General features: G+C 48.7%; 1 protein-coding gene across 1 annotated transcript in view; it reads right to left on the reverse strand.

Annotated features, from left to right (window-relative positions):
• Positions 1-4409: 4409 nt before the first annotated feature.
• Positions 4410-25334, reverse strand: part of GATA4 (GATA binding protein 4) — a 70509-nt gene continuing 49584 nt past the window's right edge. The window contains exons 3-7 of the mRNA XM_075555693.1: positions 14685-14851; positions 13147-13272; positions 9544-9631; positions 7548-7696; positions 4410-6247 (exon numbers count right to left, since the gene is read on the reverse strand). Of these exons, the coding sequence (XP_075411808.1) occupies positions 6065-6247; positions 7548-7696; positions 9544-9631; positions 13147-13272; positions 14685-14851 (713 nt within the window). The 3' untranslated portion in view covers positions 4410-6064. The remainder of the gene's footprint in view (positions 6248-7547; positions 7697-9543; positions 9632-13146; positions 13273-14684; positions 14852-25334) is intronic.

Below are 25334 nucleotides of genomic sequence, written 5' to 3' on the forward strand. Positions count from 1 at the left end.
ATCAGGCATCAAAGAACAAAAAGTCATATCATTGTGAATGAGGGGGAGTGGAGTGGAGACCCAAAGCCCATCTGTAGGCAACTGGACATCCCCTTATGGAAGGGTCGCGGTGAGGAGACGAGCCAGTCAGGGTGCAGTATAGCAATGATGAAACATAGAACTTTCCTCTAGTTTTTTAATGCTTCCTCCCCACAACTATCATGATCTCAATTCTACCTTACAAATCTGACTAGACCGGAGCATGTTCACGGGTACAGAGAAGAGCTGGAAACACAGGGAATCAGGACAGATACACACCTCAGGACCAATAATGAGAGTAGCGATAGCAGGAGCACTAAGGGGAAGGTGGGGAGAGAAGGGAGGAACCAATCACAATGATCTACATATAACCCCCTCCCTGGGGGATGGACAACAGAAAAGTGGGTGAAGGGAGACATTGGTCAGTGTAAGACATGAAAAATAATAATTTATAAATTATCAAGGGTTCATGAGGGAGGAAGGATGGGGGAGGGAGGGGGAAATGAGCAGATACCACGGACTTAGTAGAAAGAAAATGTTTGAAAATGATGGCCACAATGTGCTTGACACAATAGATGTATGTATGGATTGTGATAAGAGTTGTATGAGCCCCAATAAAATGATTTTTCAAAAAGAACAGCTAGCTTGGAGGCACACAGTAGCTCTGTCCTATGAGTAGTGTACTAGTATTCAGCTGTTTCGGAATGAACTCCGTGCTGTTTGGTTCACAAGTTGGGGACCTGCCTGAGAGGCTTCAAACGAGATGAGAACCTCAGAAGCGCCGCCTTGTTTCTCAGTAGGCACGCCCCGCCCCTGCAGATGGAGCCCAAGCAGAATGGAGCCCGGGTGGGGAGGGGTGAGGTGTGTGTATCTCATTTATCCTCTTGTGACTTGGCAGGAGAGAAATGCCCCTCTTTGTGGCCTGGCCACCCCATGTGTGCAGCCTGGATCCAAGCGCACTGCGACATTGCGGGTGTTTGAGATCATCCCTCTGTTCTTTTTACGGAGCCCTGGTATCACAGTGATCTACTCAGTGTGCTGGAAATGACCTGCTGCTCCGCAGGAGAAAGATGAGGCCTTCTACTCCCATAGAGTTGACAGTCTCGGACCCACAGTGTTACTCAGTCCTTGGGGTCACTATGAGCGGGAACTGACTCGATAGAAGGGAGTTTGATTATTGGTTTGGGCTCTTTTTAACCCAGAGCACATCTGTGCAGTCACCTCTGCAAAACAGCCGAAAGCAACCTAGGCTCCAGTCAGAGTGAGCTGGCAAAGTCAAGGCCAGGAAAGAAAGAAAAAAAAGGGGGGGTGGGGTGGTGGTGGCTTAAAACAACTAAGTTGGTTTTAATGTTATCATATATTTTTTTGTTATTTTAATAGTCTTTTCTTTTTAAAGCACTGCCTCAGCTACCCATAGGGGCTACAAAAAATTTTTTTTTAAACTTTAATCCTAGAGGCCAGCGCTTTATTGGGCAGCACGACTCTGGAGGGCAGGTGTAGAAAGGTCTCTGAACTGGAGACCAAAGCAAGTGCTGGGGTGGGGGTGGGGGGAAGGTGGGCCACAGACCATAGCTGCACTTCTAGGCTACTTTCCCTCCATGCTTCACACCTGAAGCTTTGAGAGAGTGGCCCGAAGGTATGGATGTGTTTGAGCTTCAAGCAAGGCTTGTGTACAATGTGGTAGAATAGTTTTCAAGGCTCTGAAATGATAAAAACCACCACCCCTACACTCCGAAGACTTTCCCAAGTGGCTGTCTCTTTCCACGCTCAGTGTTCAAACCAGCAATTTCTGGGAACTCTGGGATGGGGGGCTGTCCAAATAACCCCACTTTAGTTCCATTAGAGGAGCCCTGGTGGCTTAGTGGTTAAGCTCTGGGCTGCAATCTGAGAGGTCTACAGTTTGAAACCACCAGGCGCTCCATGGGAGAAAGCCGCTTGATACTTCTGTAAACAGTTACAGTCTGGGAAACCCACAGGCCTTCCACCCTGTCCTATAGGGTCCCCATGAGTCAGAGTGGATTCAATGGCAGTGAGCTTTTTGTTTGTTTGGGTTAGTCCCTTTGAAAGCTCTGGTGGTTCCACGTTGGGCTGATAACTGCCAGGCCACTAGTTCAAAACTGTCAACTTGAGACTATTAAGAATGAAGGGGTGGAGTTCAGCCTGACAATCAGGTCACAGCTTGATGACCTCATTTAGAGCTGCTAAGGAGATAAATAGCTCACTGGAGGCCAGACCCACACTCTCTGCTTCATCATCCTGCTAGAACTACACATATGGAACCAGAGCCCTGGAGCTGGAGGAGCCACATGGAAACCCATGGCTGTGCTCAGATGCTTCCACCACCACTGGATCCACAAGACTTTCCACCCACTGGCCTGTGATCTTCCTGCATTAGCATCATTGCATGGCTGCATGAGTCTAAGAGGAATTTATGGACTAGTATCAACAGAAGGGGTGGTGATATCGGACTTATGGCTTGATCTGGACTGAGCTGGGTTGTTTTCTTAATATGCAATTGCTCTTTGATAGAACGTTCTCTCTGACACCCAAGTCTCCCTGGATTTGTGTCTCTAGTCAACTCGACTAACACAAAAACCAATAGCAGTTCTTCAGGAGAAAGAAGGGGCTTTCTAACCCTGCAAAGTTTGTATCAGGAACCCACAGGGGCAGTTCTACCCTGTCCTATAGAGTCACTGTGAGTCGGCATGGACTCGATGGCAGTGAGTTTGCTCTTTGTTCCATTTAGTACCTGATGCTCAGGGACTATAGACTTCTCTCTGTTACTGTTGCCCCAAGCAGAGCATAACTACAGCTGAATCTGCTACTCCCCACACCTGCCTCCAAAGACATGCAGCAGTCAAACATTAAGGTTTCATGTTCTTCTGTGTTTAAGTGAATTGGCGTGTGCTTCTAAGAGTGACGTCACAGCCAGAGGGTGGCTGAAAGGTAGGATTTCTTACAGAGACACTTGCATGCTGGCTCCTCCTCTGGGCATATTGGAACATTTATTCTAATGGTGCCCTTATTGCTCCCTCTACCCCCCCTCCCCACCTCAGCCACCTCCTAACCATCTTGGAACAGCTCGCTGGGAATTGCATCTTTTATAACCCCCTGATTAGTAGTGAGCAACTCTGGTGGCACAGTGGTTACATGTTGGGCAGCTAACCACAAGTCCACACTTCAGAACCACCAGCAGCTCCACTGGTGAAGGACAGGGCTTTCTACTCCTGTTAAGAACTGCAGTCTCAGAAACTTACAGGGGCACTGCTACCCTGTCCTATGGGGTCGCTAGGCGTCTGCATCGACTTGATGGCAATGAATTTGGTTTGGGTTTGGATTAGTAGCAACTCCTCCAAGGGAGAAGGAGGCTGAATCAGGTTTATGAGGTACAGCATAAGCTATGACTGTATACTGGATCTGTCATTGAGTAAGGAAGATACTTGTCTTGTATAGAACTGCATTCTGAAAGCCATCATGAAAGTGGCAAGACTATTTTAAAAACTTCCTCATCAGAAAACCTGTACATACTTCCTAAGGGAAACACAAGTCCTGGTAGGTTTTTCTGTGCTTTTTTATTACTCTTAGTTATTAGTGTTATCAACTGCTTAACTCACTCAGAAGTGCTAGTTATGTTTAATAGGCTTGGCTCATCTTTAGCAAAGTTGAAAACCTTTCTGATGTTGTCTCAAAACATGGGTGTGAATAGTTGGGTTCTCCTGCCCCCTTACCTGTTCAGAAATAACCAGGGTGGTGTACAAGGTTAAATGACCCTTAGTGGCCAAGTGGGCTTGGCATAATCCAGTGGAGGGACAGAAACCCACTACGAGCAGTTCTGAATGAGGGCACTTGAACTGTCTGGGTTCCACTGCCCAGGTTCTGCCTCAGACTCCCCACCCACCCACACCTTCTAGCCGAAGCAATTAAGCAACCCCTTAGCCTGGGAAATGGGAACAAGATCACTAAAGGAGGAAGACTTTGAGCCCCTCTTCCCCCCTGGGTGTGGGGCATGACTTTCCCTTTCAGGGGCTTGTTTGGGTCAAACCAGGAAGCAAAACAGAAAACAGCAAGAGCTCCGCAGCATGACCATCTAGCACATATCTTTTACCAGGTTGGGTTCAAGAGATCTAAAACGAGCTCTCCTTTCATTGAGAAACATCTGTTGGGTCACAAGGAGCTTTAGTTAACAACTGGCCCTACCCCCTCTGAAAGAGGCCTAGAGGTCACCTGGTCCCCAGTCAGCATCACACACACAGGAAGCCTTGGCCAATTTCCAGCAACAATGGACAGAGGACCAGCAAGGAGCACTGTGGCTCAGGACCTGCTTGCCGACAGCAGCTGCAAACCCCCCAGTGAAGACCTCTGACTGGGCAGAATGGAAAGGAGTACAGATAAATTTATTAGTTAAATACTGATTTTACAGCCATTCCACCTTAAGACCAGGTTAACAGGTTTGGGGGTCAGGGTAGCTATATTAGGGTGGCCTTCATGGAGGAAAATAATGTAAATAATGATTACAACAGATTCACGTCTCAAAGCTCTCCTCTGCTACAGCCAGTAGGGTTTTTGGGTGGGGAGCAAGGGGCTTCGGGGTAGGGCTTGGCAATGCCACAGTCAGCGAGCTCTGTTGATAACAAGGACAAGGAGGGAGTCTTCATGCGTCCCCGGGAATCAATGGCGCAAACGGAGCCTCGAGGAGAGAAACGGACCAAACTCCAGGACAGCGCAGAGCAGGAGGCTCCTTCAAGGCCCGGATCGGCAGAGTCATTGTCCTTCCTTTGCGAGTTCTGGCTTGTTTTTCATTTTCATTGTGAAATCTCTCAGGTATTTCACCTTCTGGACAAACGGCTCCCTTCCACTGGGACATAGAGGCAGGGTCCAGGTACTCTGTGCTTTCTGTCTGACCGTGAAGTACATCCATCTGCAGAGGGCAAGTGGCAGGTCCACTGAGAGCCCTGGCCCAGCCAGGGGACCGTGTCCACGGAACATGAGTGTCTGTCAAATGGGTGCTAGCAGCAGAACATGTTGTTCTTCCCGGAACCCCTCTGTGTGGGACGGGGAAAACGGAGGTGTTGGGATGGTGGCTTTTAGGCTACCTACAGAACGGGCGGGAGAGATGGGCACCCCCTGGAAGCAGAGCTCAATCACTCAGGGCAGTAGGAAGGGATTGCATTTTAAGAGGCCTTGGGAGTGGAATGAAGGAGCAAGAGGAGGAGGCCGTGAGCAGGGGAAGGGCTTTGGGGGAGGCCTGGTCGCTAGGGTGCAATTTCGATGAAGCCATACCATGTGGTGGGGGTGAAGGCCCCGTCTCCCTCCCTGAAACATTCAGTAACATCGACCTCACTCCCCGTATGTTTGGAGTCGGATCTGGTCCTGGGGATGCAAGGACATGCTAAGCCTAGGGGAGAGTTGGGCAAGGGCAGGGGCTGCCCGCACAGTGGTCTGGAACATCCAAGACACACGGAGAAGAGATGCTCCAGTTTGGGCCAGGGCAGGGTTCCCAGGGCCCTGCCCCCCTTGCTGCCCCTCAGTTCCCCGGAATCCAGAGCAGGATGGTAAAGCCACTGCCTTAGACCACCAGGAGCCCCGGCGGCACTCAGTCGATAGGTAGAAGGATAGGAGTTGGAATCCACTCGTGGCGCTGAGGAAGAAAAGACCTGGTGACCCACTCCTGGAGATACCAGCCTGGGAGACCCCATGGGGTGGTTCCAGGCTCTCCTCCAGGAGAGCGCTGAGGCCACAATGTGGGGCGGAGGAGGAGAAAGAAAAGTCTCTAACTAAGCAGAGGCGACTTCGTGTGCTCTTGGTGAAGGACAGTGGCTCTTCGGTGTCAGAGTCCAGGCTCTTTCCAGGTCCCCTCCTTGCGGAGGCATCTGATAAATGGAACACTGCCCCTCACCAAATCATAGACTTCAAGTTTCTTCCCAACTATGCTTCTGGAGTCATTCCCAGCCAGCAGGGCGGGGCTGCGGGGAGCCCGGAACCTCCCCCTCTGCTGTCCTCCAAGTCCTAAATCTGTGCAGGAATTTGAGCAGGGAAGGAGGTGGGATTAGGCAGTGATGATGTCCCCGTGACCGTCAGCCAAGACCAGGCTGTTCCAGGAGTCCTGCTTGGAGCTGGCCTGCGGCGACTGGCTAACAGAAGAGGCGTAGCCTTGTGGGGAGATCTTCAGAGCCGAGAGCACCGGGTGGATGGAGGGCCCGTTGCCAGACATTGTACTGACCGAGAATGTCTAGAAGCAAAAAGCAAGAGATGAGTTGAGTGGACTCACTCTTCCTGTTGTAATAGACAATCCCCCACATACGGAAGGAGAGATCTCTTTCTCAAAGAACAAGGGCAAAGCAAAGACTGAGGGGTGGTTCTCTTTTTCACCACCCTTAGATCTTAGAAGAAAAACTTCTGGGTGACTCCCCAGCCACTTCTGATGCTCAAACGCACCGGCCAACAGGTCTCTGACCCAGTAGGGCTCAGCCACCCTTACTGTTTCTCCAGCGAGTCGGATGGGTACTGAGGACATGTTGCACAATCTTCTCACCATCAGTCCTCTACAGTGAACGAGAGAGGTCTTGGTCTCTGCCCACAGGGGTTCCTGGCTCTTTTGATTCTATGGGACCAGCTACCTATTTATCCTGACAACAGGGGATGTTCATTAGGCCACTGGACTTCAGAAAGTTGGGAACATGTTGCCCCAAACGTGGGAAACAGAGAGAGAAGAAAGGGTACAGGAGCAGGGAAGCCACCATGCCCTCTGCAAGAGGGACACAACGGTGCTGACCCATCCCTCTGCAGTGCATGCACCTGAGCCCACCGTTCACCCTCTCTGCAGTGCATGCACCTGAGCCCACCGTTCACCCTCATTGCACAAGTCACTGGCTACCATTAAGAACAGACTGATCAAAGACCCTGAATCTTGATCAAAAAGGAGGAAATTCAGAACAGAATCCAAAATTTTCATGGAATCCATGCCTTCTGGAGTTATAGAGGTTGAGTAAACCCTTAGACTAAGGTAATCTTTATACCTCAAACTAAATATAGCCCCTAAACGCTTCTTGAAACCAAACGATACTAGTTTAACTAAAAAAGAATGTGCGGAGTGAACACTGGGCTCTTTTAAAATCCACACAGGGGCTTCAAACAGTTTGTGGCCAAAAGCCATACTCTCTTAATTCCATTTCCCCACCGATTCCAGTCTGATCCGGGATGTAGTTGTGCTCTCTTGTCCTGTCCCTCCTGCTGCATGGCACTTGAACAACCTCCTCCCTTGTCTCCAAAGGGCTTGTCATGGAGAAGCTGTTAGGGATATGTGTGGGGGCGTGTGCATCCCACATCCTTGCAGCTTGATCAAATGCCCTTGTGTAGACAGCCCAGGGGCATGGGTGCCGGAAGCACTAAGAAGAGCAAGGCTTGGCTCTTCGATGGGGATTTGCAGCCCCGCGTGGAGCCTGCCACCTGCTGGAGGCCGGGCAGGGCCACCTGTACTGAGTCTACGGTCCGCCCCTGCCCCCGCTCCACTGGCGACTGAGCATACATACCTGGGACATGGGGCTGGTGTGCCCATAGTGAGATGACAGCCCAGGCTCCGTCTTGATGGGGCGCATCTCCTCGCTGCTGCTGGGGGTTGCATTGTTGGAGTTGCCGGAGGTACTGCTGGTGGAGGGAAGGCTCTCACTGGCAGAAGGACCTGGAACAAGGCAGAGTCAGGGCATGCAGACAGGGACAAACAAATGGCAGTCCTTTAAGACAGCCTGGACAGGTCCTGGCTAAGGGCTTTATTTACACTTGCTGAGAAGAGAAGTAGGGGGTCTCACATCAGTGTAAGCCAACGACTCACCAAATGGGACAGGGGTCCTTGAGTTTCAAGGTGGTTTTTTAAATTTTTCTCAAATGGCAAGTTTACCAAACCTCATCTCAAGCCTCAGGGCTACACTATGTTTCAGGCTTCAAAACTTTGAGGCCTTTAAAAGGTCGAATGCTGCATATTAACTACTATTGCAATGCCCTCCATGGGATATGAGGACATGGGCATTCCTCCAGCAACACAGGCACTAGTCATGCTGAATGGGCTAGCTAAGGGCCAGAGGCAGCCTCGGCGGCAGCTCTGATTAAGCATTGTTGCTGGACCAAACATTCTGGGTTTGGAGCAAGGATGGTGCACCCGAAGAATGAGGACCCTGCACCCCTGTGTCTCCAGCCTCTATGGAAATGGGACATACACACACACATCCACCAAACATGTTGGAAGCAGCAGGAGACCTTGAAGACCAGAAACACGAATGCCAGAGGGCACCGGTCATTATGAAGCCTAGGCAAGGAGACTTCGGCCATGTTCTCCATGTGGAAAGGGCATTTTCTCAGGCTTTACCATGTTGGCGCAGTGGTTACTAGTTGGGTTGCTAACCACAAGGTCTGCAGTTCAACTATCAGCCATTCCTCGGGAGAGGAATGAGTTTTCACTCCCAGAAAGAGGTACCGTCTCAGAAACTCACAGGGGCAATTCTACTGCCCTGTCGGGTCACTATGAGTTGGCAGTGAGTTTGGTGGGTTTGGATTTGTTTGGTTGGTTAAGTTGGAAGATGACCTTCCTTTCAGACGAGCTTGCATATTTCTCTGGGACTGCAGGGTTTACCAGTCAGCTTTCTCATTTGGCAGCAGGGTCAAGGAACTAGCATTCCTAATGGTAGACGTGAGTGTTCTCAGTCCTGAGAGTGGGTGGCGTTCTGAACAGAGTATCAGTCCTATGGTTAAATGCTTGGGTTTAAATTCCAGACCTACCAGTGAGGACCATCTGACTCTGGGTAAGTCATTTGCCCTCCTTTTAAGCCTTGATTTGCTCCGTAAAAGGGGCACAATGAATTGGTCCTTTGCGGTGCTCTTGTGAGAGCCACTGAGACAATGGTAGAAGGCGGCCTTGGCAAGTGAAGGGGCAGTTGCTGCCAAGCCAGTTCTGACTCATGGCAGCACCCTGTGTACAGAGTAGGGCTGCTCACCAGGCTTTAAAGGCTGTGGCTTTGGGGAAGCAGACCCTCAGGCCGCCTTCCAAAGCACCTGTGTGTGGCATCATATGCCAACCTTCCTGTTAGTAGTCTAGCACTTAACCCGATGTGCTATCCAGAGTACAAATGGTTACCATTACTCATACTTTGGATTAGATATTTGTTGTGGATGTAATTAATGTGACCCTGTCCTCCTGGATCCCACCGAACTTACACAGAACAGAAAGGGCTGGGCTCTCAGGGCATGAGGCCCGCAACACTACAGGATAGAGCATGTCACGTGGCTGTTTTTGCAATTGGGAGTTGAGCCTAATATTTAAATTCCCAGTATGTCACCTGGTGCCATTACTTTTTCACTTTTTGTTACTCTATTTTACCTTTTCACTTTGTTATTCCGAAAAGGCTGGGGTGGACAGAATTGTTCTGTCCTGTGGCTACCTGAAGTTGCCCATCGAGTTGAGGACACAGTGCAGGAGCTCTCACACACTGAGAGCTCCGCGGGTATTCATCTCACCCCATCTGAGTTCCTCCTCACCTGCTGCTGTCTTAGTTTTATTAAGGTTCTTGGGCTTCCGTTTTCTGGTCTGGATTCCTTCTTTCCGCATCGCGAGAGGTCTGGGGACCTAGGAAGTCACAAGACAATAAATATGTGGTTTTCCACTTGTGTTTAATCTGTTTCTGTGCTTCACATTTATATGGTTTTCCATTTACATATAATTGGTTATGGTATTTAAGTGTGCGAACATGCGGTGAGAAGGCCTGATCTCAGTCATGTACCTACAAACCGTGGGCCTCAGGCTATGGAAATAGGTCCGTGGAGCATATTTTGAAAAAATGTATTGAGCACCTATATTACATGCTAGATATTGAACTACACCTTGAAGAAGTCAAGGATTGAAGACAAGAGTTCCTTCCTTTGAGAGATTGGCAGGCTCGGGGGCCAATGAGTGGAAAAGCAGCAGATGCTGGAAGGCGATGTGAGAGGCCAAGGAAGAAACCAGGAACTCTGGCCCGTGTCGGGAGGAGGCAAGTGGCACCCAGAGCTGTGGAGGGCGGCCGCTCAGGGGAGGAGAGAGTCAGGTTGAAGGACATTCATAAGCAAATGAAGGGCTTTAGATCATTGGAACAGTATGTACAAAAGCATTTACTTTACCATCCTAATCTGAGCCCTGGGCATGCGACGTGGGGGACGCTACTGATAACGATGCCAGGCAAACAGAAGTGGCACGGAGACGCTTGTGTGGGGCAGGCCGGTAAGTTGCCTTCCTCAGGGCAGCTCTGCCCGGCACTCGGTCAGCCAGCAAAGCAGTGATGCTTCCGTGGGAGACTGCCAGAGCCAGGCCTGAAGTACACCCGTTCCTCACTCATCAACTCTGCCATTGCTCAACATCGTACACGTAGTGAAGAGAAAAACAACCCAACAAGCAAACTACCCTCTAGCTTGTGCACTGATGGCCTACGTCTAAGCAGGGATGGATGCTGATTTGTGAGGCGAGAGGAACGCTGGCTGGGACCCTGAAAGTTATGTGTCAATTTAGTTGGACCAGACTTCTTGGTGGTTTGGTAGTTATGTAATGCTGTGTGTGGAGGGGGAGGGGGTTATGGAGCAATATAATTTGGCAGTCTGTGATGATGCAATTTGACAGTTATACTCAATTTTTGCGATCTGGTGTGGTCATCCTTCATGTCTTCGTGACACTGATGTCTGCACAGTGACCTGGTCTTTGGAACTTAGCCATGTTGACAAGTGCGGAGGGGGCACTGTCCACAGGCAATACGCTATTGCATCTGATCTCTCATAAGCAAGTGGTGACTGTTAAAGATGCCTAACAAGGGCTCAAAGCACCTGGTTTGCAGAGGCAATGGATGACACTGGGAGCCCGTGTGGACTGAGCCTTCTTTGAGTGCCCTCCAACCATAGTGAAGCAAAGTCAATTTTAGCAGATGTAGTTAGGCTTAAATGTAGCACCTTATCATTTGATCTCCCTTCTGACCCATTTCAAGTTTATCATTTTTGATGTTTCCTGCTTTCTTTTCTATTGAGGTTTTTTTCTGGTTTGTTTGCTTATTATTGGGTTTTTTGGTGTGTGCTGATTTTCTTTGTATGTTTTTCTGTACATGAAATCCAGGATAGCCAAAGCAATAGAGACAGTAACTGGATTAATGTTTTTTTGGGGGGTCTGGCAGGGAGATTGAGGGGAATAAAGAGCTGATAAAACATTGAGGAAGATACTGTTCTAGAACAGATTATAGTGATTATACAATGCTTTTTAATGATTGAACTACTGAAGTCTATGGTATGTGAATTATATGACAATAAAACTATTTTAAAAAAGAAACAAATAAAGTATTCAGAGAACAGGTCTGCCAATCATCTTTCTAATATTTTTAAAATATTGGTGTGGGGTGGGGAAGGAGCTGATACCAAGGGCTCAATAGAAAGCAAATGTCTAGAAAATAGAGATCGCAACATATGTACAAATATGCTCGATACATTTGATGTGTGGATTGTTACAAGAGCTGTAAAAGCCCCCAATAAAATGACCTCTTAATTAAAAAAATTCAAAATATATATTGTGTCTTGCTCACTTCTGATTTCTTTTAAGACAGATCAAGTCTTTTTACTCTGGTGTATGCTTATTTACTATATGGGACTAGCACACACCGTATGTGCAAACACTACAGGCAAACAAAGCTGCACCAACACCATGACAGCAAATGGTAACGAGAAATGCACTAGCATAAGAGCCAGTGCCTCCTCCTGCGGACTCTTGGTGACCAGCACTGGCGGCCTAGTCTGCGGAGAGGTGGTTGAGGCCGCCTCCCCACCTGCCAGCCTCATCAGCTCTCTGCAGCTCTTCCCTCCCCCAATGCCTCTCAGGTCTGCCTGGGTGCATTTGAAGCCCATCTTGACTCCCAGGACTCTTGCCCTCATGCCTGTCTCTGCCCATCTCAGTATACAAGGGAGCTTCATATAGTTTGAAGAATAATTCCAGGATCTCTCGATTCCAGCTTCCCCTGGATTTTCGGAAGACCCTCATGCTTTCAGACTCCGAGATTTTCTATTAGGACTTCCTGTGTGCGAGGTCACACTCCCTAAAACGGTTTGGAGACTGCTGCTTGTAGTCATATCTTACCGTCTCGTACCTTTCCCTCAGCACAGGAATCAGACTAACTCCACTGTCTGGTGTTTTTGTTTTGATTCAATGATTAGTCTTGGACATGTTCCACTTTAGTACTTATGAATATATCTCATTCTTTGTAACTTTTAAGTTCCCTTATTAGCTTTATTTGCCTACTGAAGAATAACAGCTTCTTTAACCACCTAAAAGTTTCCTCCTTTTTGACCATTACAATACTTCAAGAAACAACCTCACCTGTGATTCTGTGTAGCTATAAGTGAATTTCTTATGAACATTTCCAAATTTGATACGAGGCCTATGGCTTGGTAAGAGTTTTCTCATGCTCTCAAGGCATGTGGCTCTAACTTATTTATTCCTGCCCAATATTCTACATTATGGGCTAGGCCACCAGTTAGTCGGTTCCCTTATTGTACATTAAGCTCCTTTCTAGGTTTGTCGATATCGTCCCTGTGGCAACAAACAACACAAATGTGTATTTTGTAATACATTTCATTTAAAAAATCATTTTATTGGGGCCTCATACCACTCTTATCACAATCCATCCATCCATCCATCCATCCATCCATCCATCCATCCATCCATCCTTCCATCCATTGTGTCGAGCACATTTGTACATTTGTTGCCATCGTCATCCTCAAAACAGGTTTCTACTTGAGCCCTTGGTGTCAGCTCTTCATTTTTCCTCTCTCTCCTCTTTCCGCCCTTCCTCATTAACCCTTGATAATTTACAAATTATCACTATTTTGTCATATCTTACACTGTTCACTGTTTTATAAGCTGGCGTCTAAGTCTTCTCGTCTGTAAAATGGGAATTAGAGCGATGGAAGAGACCAGCGCAAGCACTTACAGCCCTTCCCAAATCCAAGTACTTTATTCGGAAGGAGGAAAGAAAGGGTGATGGCTGAAAAGGCAGAAGATTGTGTGTGTGCGTGTGCATGTGCGTGCGTGTGTGCACGTGCGTGTGTGTGTGCATGTGCGTTTTGGGAACTACATACCCCATGGAGCTTCATGTAGAGGCCGCAGGCGTTGCACACGGGCTCGCCCTCAGCGTTGCGGCGCCACAGCGTGGTGGTGGTGGTCTGGCAGTTGGCACAGGAAAGGCCCACGCGGCGGGAGGCCGACTGCAACACAGGAGACAAACCGTCAAGCCCAGTTAAAAGCAGGCTTTCCTCCTTAGCAACATGGGCACGGTGGCAGCCTGAGTCCTAAGAGCGCTGCACGAGACCCGGACCAATTATACGGCCTCTTTCTCCCCCTAGATGTGATTGAGAGCAAAGACTGGTGCGGCACAAGAAAACTGAAGATCTGGTCCTAACTGGGCACTTGTTATTCATTCAACTGCAGATGGATACCCAAGCAGAAACCAGGCTCTTAGCAGAAAAGCTGCTCGGTTGTGTCCAAGTATCACCAGGGCCTGGAGATGCCTTGGGATCACAAGAAAGGGAAGCATCGGGGTTATGTGGCACCCCCCTGGATATGCACAAAAGCTAGCTGGTATTGATCACATTAGGTTACAGCAAGGGGACTGAGCCAGGAGTAAAGCATCTAGCTGGCTCCCAGGCTCAATTCCAGAAGATTCTTCATGAGCTATGCCACACCCCCGACCCCCACACAACCTGCTCGACCTCCCTGGACTTCAGGTTTTATTAACTGAAAAACAAGGTAAGCAGTGGGGTAGGGGTGAGGACTCCTCTTAGAGATGATGTCAATACTGGGTTGGGAACCAGGAGACCTGAATTCTGGGTCCAGATCTGAGCCCCTGTCCCTGTTCCTGTGGGTAAGGCCTGGGCCAGGCCTTAGGCAGCCTTTGTTTTTATTTCTGTACCCTGAAGGGGTTGCAGCGGATGCTCTGGAACATCCTTGTAGCTCCTGGCATGGGGAATTCGAATGGGACGCCGGACCGGTCCCCACTGTCCCCATGACTGGTTGGAGATCAGGCCATTGTGACTTACAGGGATTTATTTCACTGTCTGACTTTTGGAACCAAATCACCTGCTTTTCTTCCCAGTCTGTCCCAGACTGGTCCCTCTGTAGCATAGCAACACACAAGCCTCCACTAAGGGTAAGTCCCTGGATGTGCCCAGGGACTCCTGCTCAGAAGGAGAGGCTTTCTGTGTCAGAACCTCTATGGTCCTCACTTTGTAAAACGTTGGTGGTGTTGGAGATGTCAGGAGAGACCGGTCCCTGGAGAAGGACATCAGGCATGGTAAAGTAGCAGGGCAGGACAAAAGGGGAAGACCCCCTACAAGACGGACTGACACAGTGGCTCCATCGGTGGGCTGGAGCGTAGGAACCGCTGGGAGGGTGGAGCGGGGTTTCATTCTAGTGTGCATGGGGTCACTTTGAGTCAGAGCCAACTTCACGCCACCTAACCACCACCACAATGGGAGGGGTAAATGCCGTCACTCAAAGCTCGAGAAGTTCCAAGTACGTCACTGAGGCAGGAGTCCCGAGGAGGGCCCTGAGGAGGAGCCGCAGATGCCTGTCCATCCTGCAGGTGGCTGGACTTCAGCGCTCAGAGGGGCTTTCTTACCAGGCGGCGCTGGGGCTTAATGAGGGGCCGGTTGATGCCGTTCATCTTGTGGTAGAGGCCACAGGCATTGCACAGGTAGTGGCCTGTCCCGTCCCGCCTCCACAGTGGGGTGGACATGGCCCCACAGTTGACGCATTCTCTGCCTTCTGAGAAGTCATCAAACATATCTGCTGGGAGAGACACACAGAGGACCCCGTTTTTATTGATGTCGAAAAATCCCCGTCTGAGAACGCGGTGACCACAGAAGAAGGCCCAGTTTCTTCTAGAAATGTTAGATCAGCATGTTTGGCCTGCCCTCGCTCCACGGTAGGCAGGGGAGCAGCTCGGTGGGCTGTGGTGAGATGAGGGCATTTTTATTCCCGGGGACCCCAGACACAGCAGGCCCCCCTGGTCAGCAGAACAGGAAGAGTGGGCAGGATCGCAGGCCTGGGGCCAGGGGAGGGCTCTGGACATTAGTTTCAGATCCTCATTCAGAGCCTAAAGCCTGAACCAACGCTGAACTCTGCTCAGAACTTTGTTCCCTGTCTTTCCCTTTCAAAATCAAGATGATTCGCCCTGTTGAGTAAAGTTATCATAAACATTTACTTCAGGAAAATGAGCAAACACTGAAACGTCTAAAGAGACTATAGATAATATACAATCCTCGAATAACAGATCACCAGTGTTCTCAGACTGTTGGATTACATCCTTTGCAACACTTTATATATTGGCATAGACCTTTTCCTTGTTGGGGGTTAAGATATGTGTATGTATACATATAAATTGGGGCCAGTTTTTCACTTAATAGCAAACCACTTAGGAATTCTTCATGAACTCATTTTAAGGAAACGTAATAGTCTACCATCTAAATGTGCCATCTTCAGACTTTATCATTTTAACAAGTGTTTCCAATTTGTGTTTTATAAACACTAAACTGCCACACAAGTGCAAAACCCATATCTTTGCATTTTAAATTATACTTTATGAGATTCTACCAGAAGTAAAATGACTAAGTCAGAGGGACTGCCTTTTTTTAAGGTCTTAATATTTTTCAAACAATTTTGCAAAAAGGCTATACTTTATTAGCTCATTTCCCATTTTAATGTATCCGAAATAGGGATATATACCTTGCCTAGCAACATTTTGTCTTGTCTATTGGTCCACAAAAATCAAACAACATGTTACAAGCCATCCTATCTTGAATTCAATTACCTACGGTAACTCCACTTTTAGCAGAAGAAAGTGGCCATTGATGCCATTAGGTGGCACTCAGTTAGACATCCTCCCTCCCTCCTATCAACTTCAGCTTCCCTTTCGAGAGAATTTTACAATCAAAGACTCCATTCACATCCGTTTTGGTCGCCGTTAGAGGTGCCCTGGGCCAGTTTTCTGATTCCCTGAGTTCAATGTGTACCCTGGCTCAGGATGACAAGAAGCCCCGACCCTGACATTTTTTTATATCATATCCCAATGTTAAGCACAGCTGTCCCTTGTCCTGCTGCCAGGGGCAGGGTGAGCTCTTCTCCAATGGTGGGACTGACGTCGCCGAGAGTCCTTTGTCCGTCAAAACCCAGCTCTGAGGCTCACAGTTGCACATTTGGCGTGAGTGTCCTGTGGCCCGCGCACCTGTCCCAAGGGAACCTGGGCAGGAGAAGAGGGTAGGTGAAAGAGCCCTACCCCCACTCTGGGTACATAAACAGTCATTTGCACCTGCAAACAAGTAGCTGTGTGTCTACACCAAGTAAACAGTGTGCAGGTGTGAGGGGCTGTTTGCTCAGGCCAGTGAGCTCAGCACACAGCAGTGACGAGAGGCTATTTTTGCACCTGGGTCAGACTGAGAGTCCTTTCACCAAGGTCAGCTGCCTTCAGAGCTGCACACGAAAAGGCAGCTCGTGTCCTGTTTGCTCCCAAGCCTGCAAAGTGTGGATTGAGCAACGACCTGCATGTCCAGGGTGAAGGCCGTCATTGCCACCTCCACAGCCACGTGTCACGTTCACAGAAAGGACCCCAGTAGGCAAAGTCCCTCTCTGACCTTTGGGGAGAAAACCCTAGGAATACAGTTATTTGGGGGTGTTTGTAATAAACGCTAGATGGCACTACAACCTCAAAATGGAATTAAGACACAGCTGTCTCAAACCCCCGCTCATCTCAGATCTCACTGCTGACGGGGGCAGAGCCGCCCTTGGCGGGTTTCTGTCACTGTTTATGGGAGTAGAAAGCCTCATGCTTCTCCCACAGCGCTGCTGGTGGTTTCAAACTGCTGACCATGAGGATGGCAGCCCAACACGTAATCACTACACCACCAGGGCTCCCTACTCGAGGACATTTTAGATCATCTTTCCAGTTCACGAGGAGCCCTGGTGATGCAGTGGTAAAAGCCCTCCACTGCGAACAGAAACATCTGGGACTGGAACCTACCCGCTGCTCGGCCAGGAAAGGCTGTGACCACCTGCATGCACAAGGACACACAGCCTTGGAGGCCCCCCGCGAGCTCTGTGGTCAGTCAGAATCAGCTCGGGGACAGTCAGGTTGGTTTGGGTTTTCAATTCAAATGCAGTACAACACCCTCAGTCTTGCTTTTCTTTCTTATGGAAAAAACATCAACATAATTCAAAGAATGTACAATACAAAAAGGGGCTCTTAATGGCCTGTCATCTGGCTTCCAAAATCTGTAACCAGTGTTGCTTCATCTGCACCTCCAACCACTAGCCGAGTCATCGCTGAATCATCTACGAAAATTTTAGATGTTCTATCATTTCATTCATAAATATCTCAGCTCTGAAAGATAAAGACTCCCGTTTTTCCCCTTGTAGAGATAAGCGGGCAGTTTTCCATGTTCATGTTTACATAAAGAAGGCTCCAGAGACAGAATCTCATCATTCGGTTCTCATTTCGGGAGGGGTCATTCCCTTCTCTTCCCACTGACTGCTTCACCTCCGCGGATCGTCCCTCCTTCAAAGAGCCCCCCAGCCCCCCCTTTCTGCCATCACTCCCCTCACAGTGCCCTGGAGACTCCAGCTAACTCAGCCAATGGATGAGCAATTAGTTAAAGGCATTGGAGGTTGGCAAATAAGTGTTTATCAGCGACAAATATTTACTAAGCATCTGCTACTTAAGTACTCCAACAGACTGACGCCTGCCTGGGTTCCAAAGGAGCCTGGCTCGCAGAATACTAATGACCTAGTTGGGGGAATTGGGGCTGAATACTGATAATGAGTAACAATATTAACCTGTTTCATTTGGGGAACTCACCCCTGACTGAGTTGGAGGCCCGAGTGGCAGACACTTGCTTCTTGGCTAGAGGGCATGAGGCAGACCTGGGCCTGCAGCTAGATGGCATGAGCAAGTGTTTCAATGGCAGTCAAAGGCAGGCTCTGGACAAGAGGGAAAGGCATGCTTCCTAAAGCCATCCGGACACACAGCCGCGTCGACCCACAACCCACCACCAGCTCCACTTTGCAGACATTTCTGTATTTTCTACTGTAAAACCTTACCACCAATCTACTCAATAAACGTTACATAAGATTTTAAAACGAGTATTATAAAAAACAGTGTAACTGGGGAGGAAAATGCTTACAGCCTATACCAAAACGTGAAGTGAAAAAACGCAACCCACAAAAAGAAACGCAAGTATTGGTGGTAGCTAAGAAGAACAAAGGAATCTCTATTAGGGTTGATCCATTTTTAGGTTTTTTAAAGCAACCATTCTATGTAATAATTGCCTACTTAAAAAAAATAGGATTAAAGAAAAGCAAAGCAGACGTCCCGTGCCGTTCCCTACCCACCATGAGGAAGGGACTAGTATTTTGTCATCCTTTGCCGGCTGGGTCTATTTTTCTTCCCTTGGATTGAAGATCGGAGAGGACAAAGTTTGAAGCCTGCTGCTTGGCACCTCCTGGCAATAACATCCTGTGTGGATCTTGTGAACAGCCACCTGTGTTTCTTCCCTGGAAATGCCCGTGGGCAGGGGGAGGGACAGGGGCAGGGGCAGGGACAGGGACAGGGCAAGAGGGCGCAGCTCTAACGCCTGACTTAGGAAAGTCCCGCCCTGTGCTGAGCATCATGGGAGATGATCCAATCACAGAGTTGCCTGTGGGGGAATCCAATTCTCAGAAGTGGGTTAGCATTGCCCTACATTCAGAGGAAAGACTGTAATAATAGCTGTAAAGTCCTTGCAAACAAGAGGGGAAAGCTTACAACAGTGGCTGTAAAGTGATTTGCAAACCCCAAAGGAGATAATGATGATGGATTATTGTTAGATGGCAGGGGCTGGAGGGCTTGGGGGGCAGTGGGGAAGGCCAGGGACAACCCTTTGTGCTGGGTTATTGGGGTGGGGGAGTAGGAGATTTGAGAATCTGATCGTTCCTCAGACCACTGGGGCCAAGGTTAGAATGACATATACTAGAATCTCTGAGAATTAGTGGCAGGGGATCTGGCATCAAGGTAGGTACTTTATACTTCTGAGAGCTCACTGGGAAACCAATTAACTAACAAGAATATTAGCAATGAAATGACAAAGTATTGGCGCCCTAATCCTAAGAATTTAAATTCTCCCTTTCTTCTGCACTTCACTTAAAAAAAAATTAAAATGGAAACATATTCAGCCTGATTTTCTTGTGTATCCACCTTAGTAGGCAGATTCCTTGGAATTAAGACAACTTATTTCCACCCTAGAGCCTGAAAGAAAAATATGGGCTAACAAGAGGTTGAAGGTTCCCAGCCTGACACTTCCCCCACCACCACCCCAAGAGAACTGATGTAATCAAGAGCCTAAAACTTTGGCCTCTCCTCTGACCTGCCCAATCCATCTCAGAGAACCCACCCACTGTGCTGTCGGCCTGAGGGGCACGAGCAGGGTGAGCCAGTTGGGCTCGGAGAAGGCAAATCAGGAGGGAGGAGAGAGAATCAGAAGAAGGAAGAAACCCTGGTTCTTGGTTGGCAGCGCCCACTGGGCCCTGCCCGGAAGTTCAGTGCATCCCTCCTGCAGGAGCGAAAAAACACTGAATCAAAAGATCATGTGGCCACTGGGAAGCCCCACACTGCCACACTCTGTCCTACCAGGGCAGCATCCATTCCAGGGCAGAGGAGTGAGTGGAGAGATTGGCACCCTTTTGAGGGGTGCTAGGTTGGCAGTTCAGAGTCACCAGCCGCTCCTGGGGAGGAAGACGAGGCTGTCTACTCCGGTAAACAGTTAGTCTTGGAAATTCTAGCCTGTCCAGGGCCATTCTGCGTCCACGCTGACTCAATGGCAGTGAGTTTTGGCTTGTTTTGGGCCTCCCCTCGGGACCCACCATGGAGAGTCTACTGAGATGCCGTACATGCAGTCTTGGACCACTGTTTCTGTGGAGAGCACCGCAACCCCAACTGTTCCCCAACATGCACTCGCCTGCCTGGGGCAAGTGCTGGGCAAGCCTGGGAGAAAATCTTCACCCACGGTTGTCTTGCTTGGGCTGGGGTCGCAAGACAAAGAATGCCCCAGGCAGTGTGTGGGCTGTCTCAGGAGTCCCCCCCCCCCCCGCACATCTTCACACTGGGCAGAGAAGAAACGCAATTGCGATAGCAATTACCATCACGCACTGAGAAGGGTCCATGCCCAGAGCAGCTATGCTGTGCTTCATTCAAAGAGGAGGTCAAGGGGACTCACGGGGGAGGGCTTCTTGAAAAGCGGTGAGACTTGAGTTTAGGCAAAAGAGGGAAGAAGGCCTACCCGGCAACGGAAATAAACACCCACAGGACCAGAAAGGACTCAAAGGATGATGGGAACAGAGCCCCAGTTCCACCCAAATGTCCCCTGATGAACCACAGCCCCATGTCCCATCCAAAGTTCACCAGAAACTCTGCGTGGATTTCCTGAAGGGCTGAGCAGGGTCTGGTCTGTCAGTGGGTTGGCGCTGGGTCCGGGGTTTGAGTTGCAAACAAATCCTGAGGTTTTCCTGGCAGCCCAGGAGCCTTTGGTCTTCTGGGCTTTGTCAGAGCTGGGCCCAGCGAGGCCTGTGACAGGAGGCTGCAGAGGGAGGGGGGACAGCTCCAGCAGAGCTCCGGCTGGCGTGCATGAAAGCACCTATTTTGGGAACTCCTGTAGCTGCTGATCCGAAGTTAGCAGCAGGCTTTGTGAGAGTCGCTCTGAGGAATTCAGGGATTTCGGCATCTTTGTGGCATTTACCCTGGAGTCTGACAAAGAGTTACAATCTCGGGAGCCCACGGGAGCAGGTCTACCCAGTCCTGTAGGGTCCCTATGAGTCAGCATTGACTCATTAGCAGTGTGGTTTTTAGTTTCGGGGTTTTGTTTGTTTTTGTTGTTGTTTTGTTTTTTTTAGTGTGGCTTCACACCTGAGGTGAGCGTTAAAGATGTCATACAGGAGTAAGGGTAAAAAAATGCAAAGGAGTAAGATGTTCTGAAAGGAATAAGAAGAGAGGGAAAGGAGGGAGGGTAGAAGAGAAAGACAGTAGAAAACCTGTTCAAAACCAAAGCCAAAGAACAAATGATAAGTTGGAGGAAAATATTTATAGTACACTACAAGGAATTAGTTACCCCTAAATATCCCAAATGCACTGCTGTTGAGTCGATGTAGACTCATAGAGGCCCTGTAGGACAGGGTAGAACTGCCCCTGTGAGTTTTCAAGATGGGAACTGTTAGGGGTAAAGAAAGCCCCATCTTTCTCCCAAGAAGGGGATGCTGGTTTCGAACTGCTGGCCTTGAAGATCTCAGCCCAACTTGCCACCACTATGCTCCTAATTATCCCTAAGATGAACACGAAAGTAAAAAGGAATAGGGCTGTGAAAAAAGAAGACCCTCGACTGGATGTGTTGATGCAGTGGCTGTAGCAACGGGCTCAAACATAAGAACAGTTGTGCGGATGGTGCAGGATTGGGCAGAGTTTCATTCAGTTATACAGAGAAAGAACCGACTGGGGGCACCTACTGACAACAACCACAATACACAAAGATCACCCTTGGGTGATTCAAACAGTAAAGCACATAACCAAAGGCTGGCTATTGGAATCTGCCCTGAGGCCCAGGGACCTTCAGAGAAAGACACCCTGCCCTTGAACACCCAGTGGGGCATCACTACCCTCCGACACACAGGAGGCGCCATGAGTCAGAACCTGCGCAGCTTTTATATGATGAGCCGTTTTAGAAATTACAAAGAGAAAGATGGAATGTACACCCCAATAAGCAGCAATCTCTGCCATCAAAGACACTGTGGAAGAGTCAATCTTTGCTTCCTAGAGAGCAATCACTCCTCCCTTGAAATTTTAAAAGCTCCCCATTGGGAATTCCGGGAAGATGGCTACAGAGTGACACATACCAGAGGGACTCCGCAGAATTCAGCCCAGGGGAGTGGCTTAGAGGGAAATTCAACACTGCTGGAATTCAGGAGGAACATCATAAAGATACGTCGGCACAGACCCATGGGGTTTTGAGGGGCTGGGGGCTTTTGGCTTACCTCAGTGGAGGCAGGCTGAGGCTTGACCTTGGCCCTGCCACTGTCTCTGCCAGAGCCGGGCCCATTTGGAGCCCATAGAGGAGCTTGGTCTCAACACAGCCACAGTTTGCCACCGCCTGCCTTGGGGCAGGGACTGGACCCTTGCAGCTCCATGGGCAGCAATCGGGATTCAGCTACATTGTTACTTTTATTCTCATCTCTTCTTCTGTCTATCCCTCCACAGTCTTCGAGGGCTGTACAGGGGCTTTTTCTCAACACAGCCACAGCTTGCTGCCTCAGCCTCTTCCTCCAGCGGGGACTAAACCCTTGCAGCTCCATGGGCCAGATTTGGACTCAGCTACATTATTGCATTTGTTTCCATCTCTTCACTATACCCCCTCCCCAGAGGCTCAGCAGGCTTATTAAAAATTTTTTTCTCTTCTTTTTCCCTTTCCTGTTCTCTCACACTCCACTGCTGACCTCCAGACCACTCCCCTTATCATATGGCATTTACATGTGTGCCACACCCAGCTAGGTGAGCTCCACCCTGTGTAGCTAGCCTGAGGCTAGGAAAATCCCTGCTGACCTCCTCCAGGGGATACTCTGCCCAGCTTCTTAGCCGGGAATTCCTGCCTGTGTACCTGGGGTCCTAAGGTAGCTCAGCCAACACTCCTCAACATTTCAAGCTGCTGCAGGAACCTCTGCCCAACCTCCAAAACACCAAAGCAGGCAACCCACCAGCTCTCTGGGGCACTCCCCTAAGAGGGAAGCCACAGGAGGATAAAGTGGTAGATTAATTTCATGGTGACATAAGCTGTAGGCAGTTCGAAGAAGCATTCCTACAAGTCTCCCAGAGAGAGCCAATGCTCATTGACTCCCTGGAAAATGGCACCTGGCTCTTCTAAAACAAAGCAACGCAAACAGCCATCAGCCCCAATGACCTCAATGAAAAAGCAGGAGAAACAAAAGGCAATGGCAGACATCCTTCTATGCATACATATTGACATGCATAGAAGAAGCAGACATTGAGCTGCCACAGAAAGAAATTTTCAGAATGCTACTTGGGGTCATACAGGATATGAGGGAAACAATACAGAAAAAGGAAGAAATGATAGAAGAGGTCAAAGACATAAACCAAAGAGAACTACAGAAGCTTGGGGAGGAGATAACAAAAACCAGAAGCAGAAACACGGACCTCAAGAATTGACTGGAGGAAGCAGAGAACCACATCAGTGACTTGGAGGACAGGCAAGCAGACTTTAACAAAAATCTAATAAGATTATCAGAGAAGCTGAAGAAAACCTAAGTGCTATGTCTGATGCTATGAAGTGGAACAACATTAGAATTATTGGCTTACCGGAGGAAGACACAACAAAGAACTCATCTGCAACAAAAGTGAGAGAATTCTTGGAGGAAAGCTTCCCCAGCTTAATGAATGAAAACCAGGCAACCATTCAGGAGGCTGAAAGAAAACCAACTAGACTGAATCCCAAGAAGAAGTCACCAAGGTACATAGTAGCTAAACTATTCAACTTTGAGGAAAAGGAGACTATCATGAGAGCAGCTAGGAAAAACAAGCAATCACATATAAAGGTTCCCAAATAAGAATATGTTCAGACCTATCAGCAGAAACTATGAAGAAGAGAGAGTGGAGTAACATATTCTAAAAATTGAATGAAAACCCAAAAATACACTACCCAGCCAAATTATCGATCAAGCTAGATGGAGAAGTAAGAGTTTTCCCAGACAAGGAAAAACTCAAAGAATAAATTAGAAGAAACATAAGCTCTTTGTCGACCCAGTATGGGCAGAAGAACAACACTCACCAAACATAAATCAGAGACCGCCACATAGAACAACCTCACTCATAGGGCAACAAAGAGAAACCAGACCCCAAGATAGCATTGACTTAAGGATGGAAAGAAGTCACAGTTTGCTGAGGTAAGCTTAAGGGAAAAAAATGTAAAGGGGGCATAGGGAAAAAACTACTGTATACAAACATTCCTGAAGTGAGGATCAGGTAACATGGCAGGGACCAGACCAAATACAGGGATACACATGGTAGACAACAAAAAAGGAGGTAGGTAAAGGAAAAAAAAGAAATGGGTAGCGGGGGTACAGGGCACTAACCCACCCAAGGGAGGGTATTGTTTATATCTCCACAGGGAAAGAGGGACCAGACTTCAACCCAGTGCTCCAAGATGTGAATGCAACATGCTGGCATGGTGTAGGGAACCAGTGGAGAGTTCTGGGGGGCTGGCCCCAACCCCAACTACTAAGGGGACATCTGCCCCTCTCCTCAGAAGAATTTATTTCAAAGGACGGCATTAAATCTGCAGCTCTGGGAGAGGGACATATCAGATCAGAGAACACGGGTGCTGATGAAGGGGGAGGAGGAGAGAGTGGAGCTCATCCTGGTCCACAATGCCGTGAGGATGATGTTCCCAATTAGAGCAGCCAGTCTACAGAGAGGACCACATGGCCGGCCCCACTATGAGACATGACGCCCCCTCACTGACCTATAGCCCTATAGGGGACAACACCAGAGACACAGTATGGGAAATGCACCTGATCTGATCCCACCACACTGAGGCAAAATATTAATGGGGTGCAACAGAACAGCAAGGGAATGGAGCTGTGAGGTCCCCAGGGAATGCTGAAGGTGTACTTTGGGGCCAGGGCATGGTGCCCCAACAGACTGGACTGGAGAACACTCCTAAAGGCCAACAAATACTCCTTGAACTAACTACAAGTTTTTCTTTCTTGTTGTGTTTTGTTTCTTGTGTTTGTTTTGTCATTGGTTTGCTGTTGTTGTTTTGTTGCTTGGTTTTGCTCTGTCCTGTTTTTGTGCATGTTATTATCTCCGCAGATCTGTCTAAATAAGATAGGCTGGAAGAACCATCTGGAGGAGAAAACAGGGCTGACAGTTCCAGGGGGACATAGGAGAGGGGGAGGTGGGGGGAAAGGTAGTGCTGTTAGCAAACCCAGGGACAAGGGAACAAGAAGTGATCCAAATCGGTGGTGAGGAGGGTGTGGGAGGCCTGGTAGGGCATGATCAAGGGTAATGTAACCAAGAGGAATTTCTGAAGCTCTGGTGGGGACTGAGCATGATAGTTGGACAGGAGGAAAGTCAAAGGAAATAGAGGAAAGAGCTGGGAGGCAAAGGGCATTTATGGAGGTCTAGACAAAGACATGTATGTATGCAAATATATATGAGGATAGGGAAATATATCTATGTGCCTAT

This window comes from Tenrec ecaudatus, chromosome 8 (assembly GCF_050624435.1).
Source record: "Tenrec ecaudatus isolate mTenEca1 chromosome 8, mTenEca1.hap1, whole genome shotgun sequence".
Classification (NCBI taxonomy): Eukaryota; Metazoa; Chordata; class Mammalia; order Afrosoricida; family Tenrecidae; genus Tenrec; species Tenrec ecaudatus.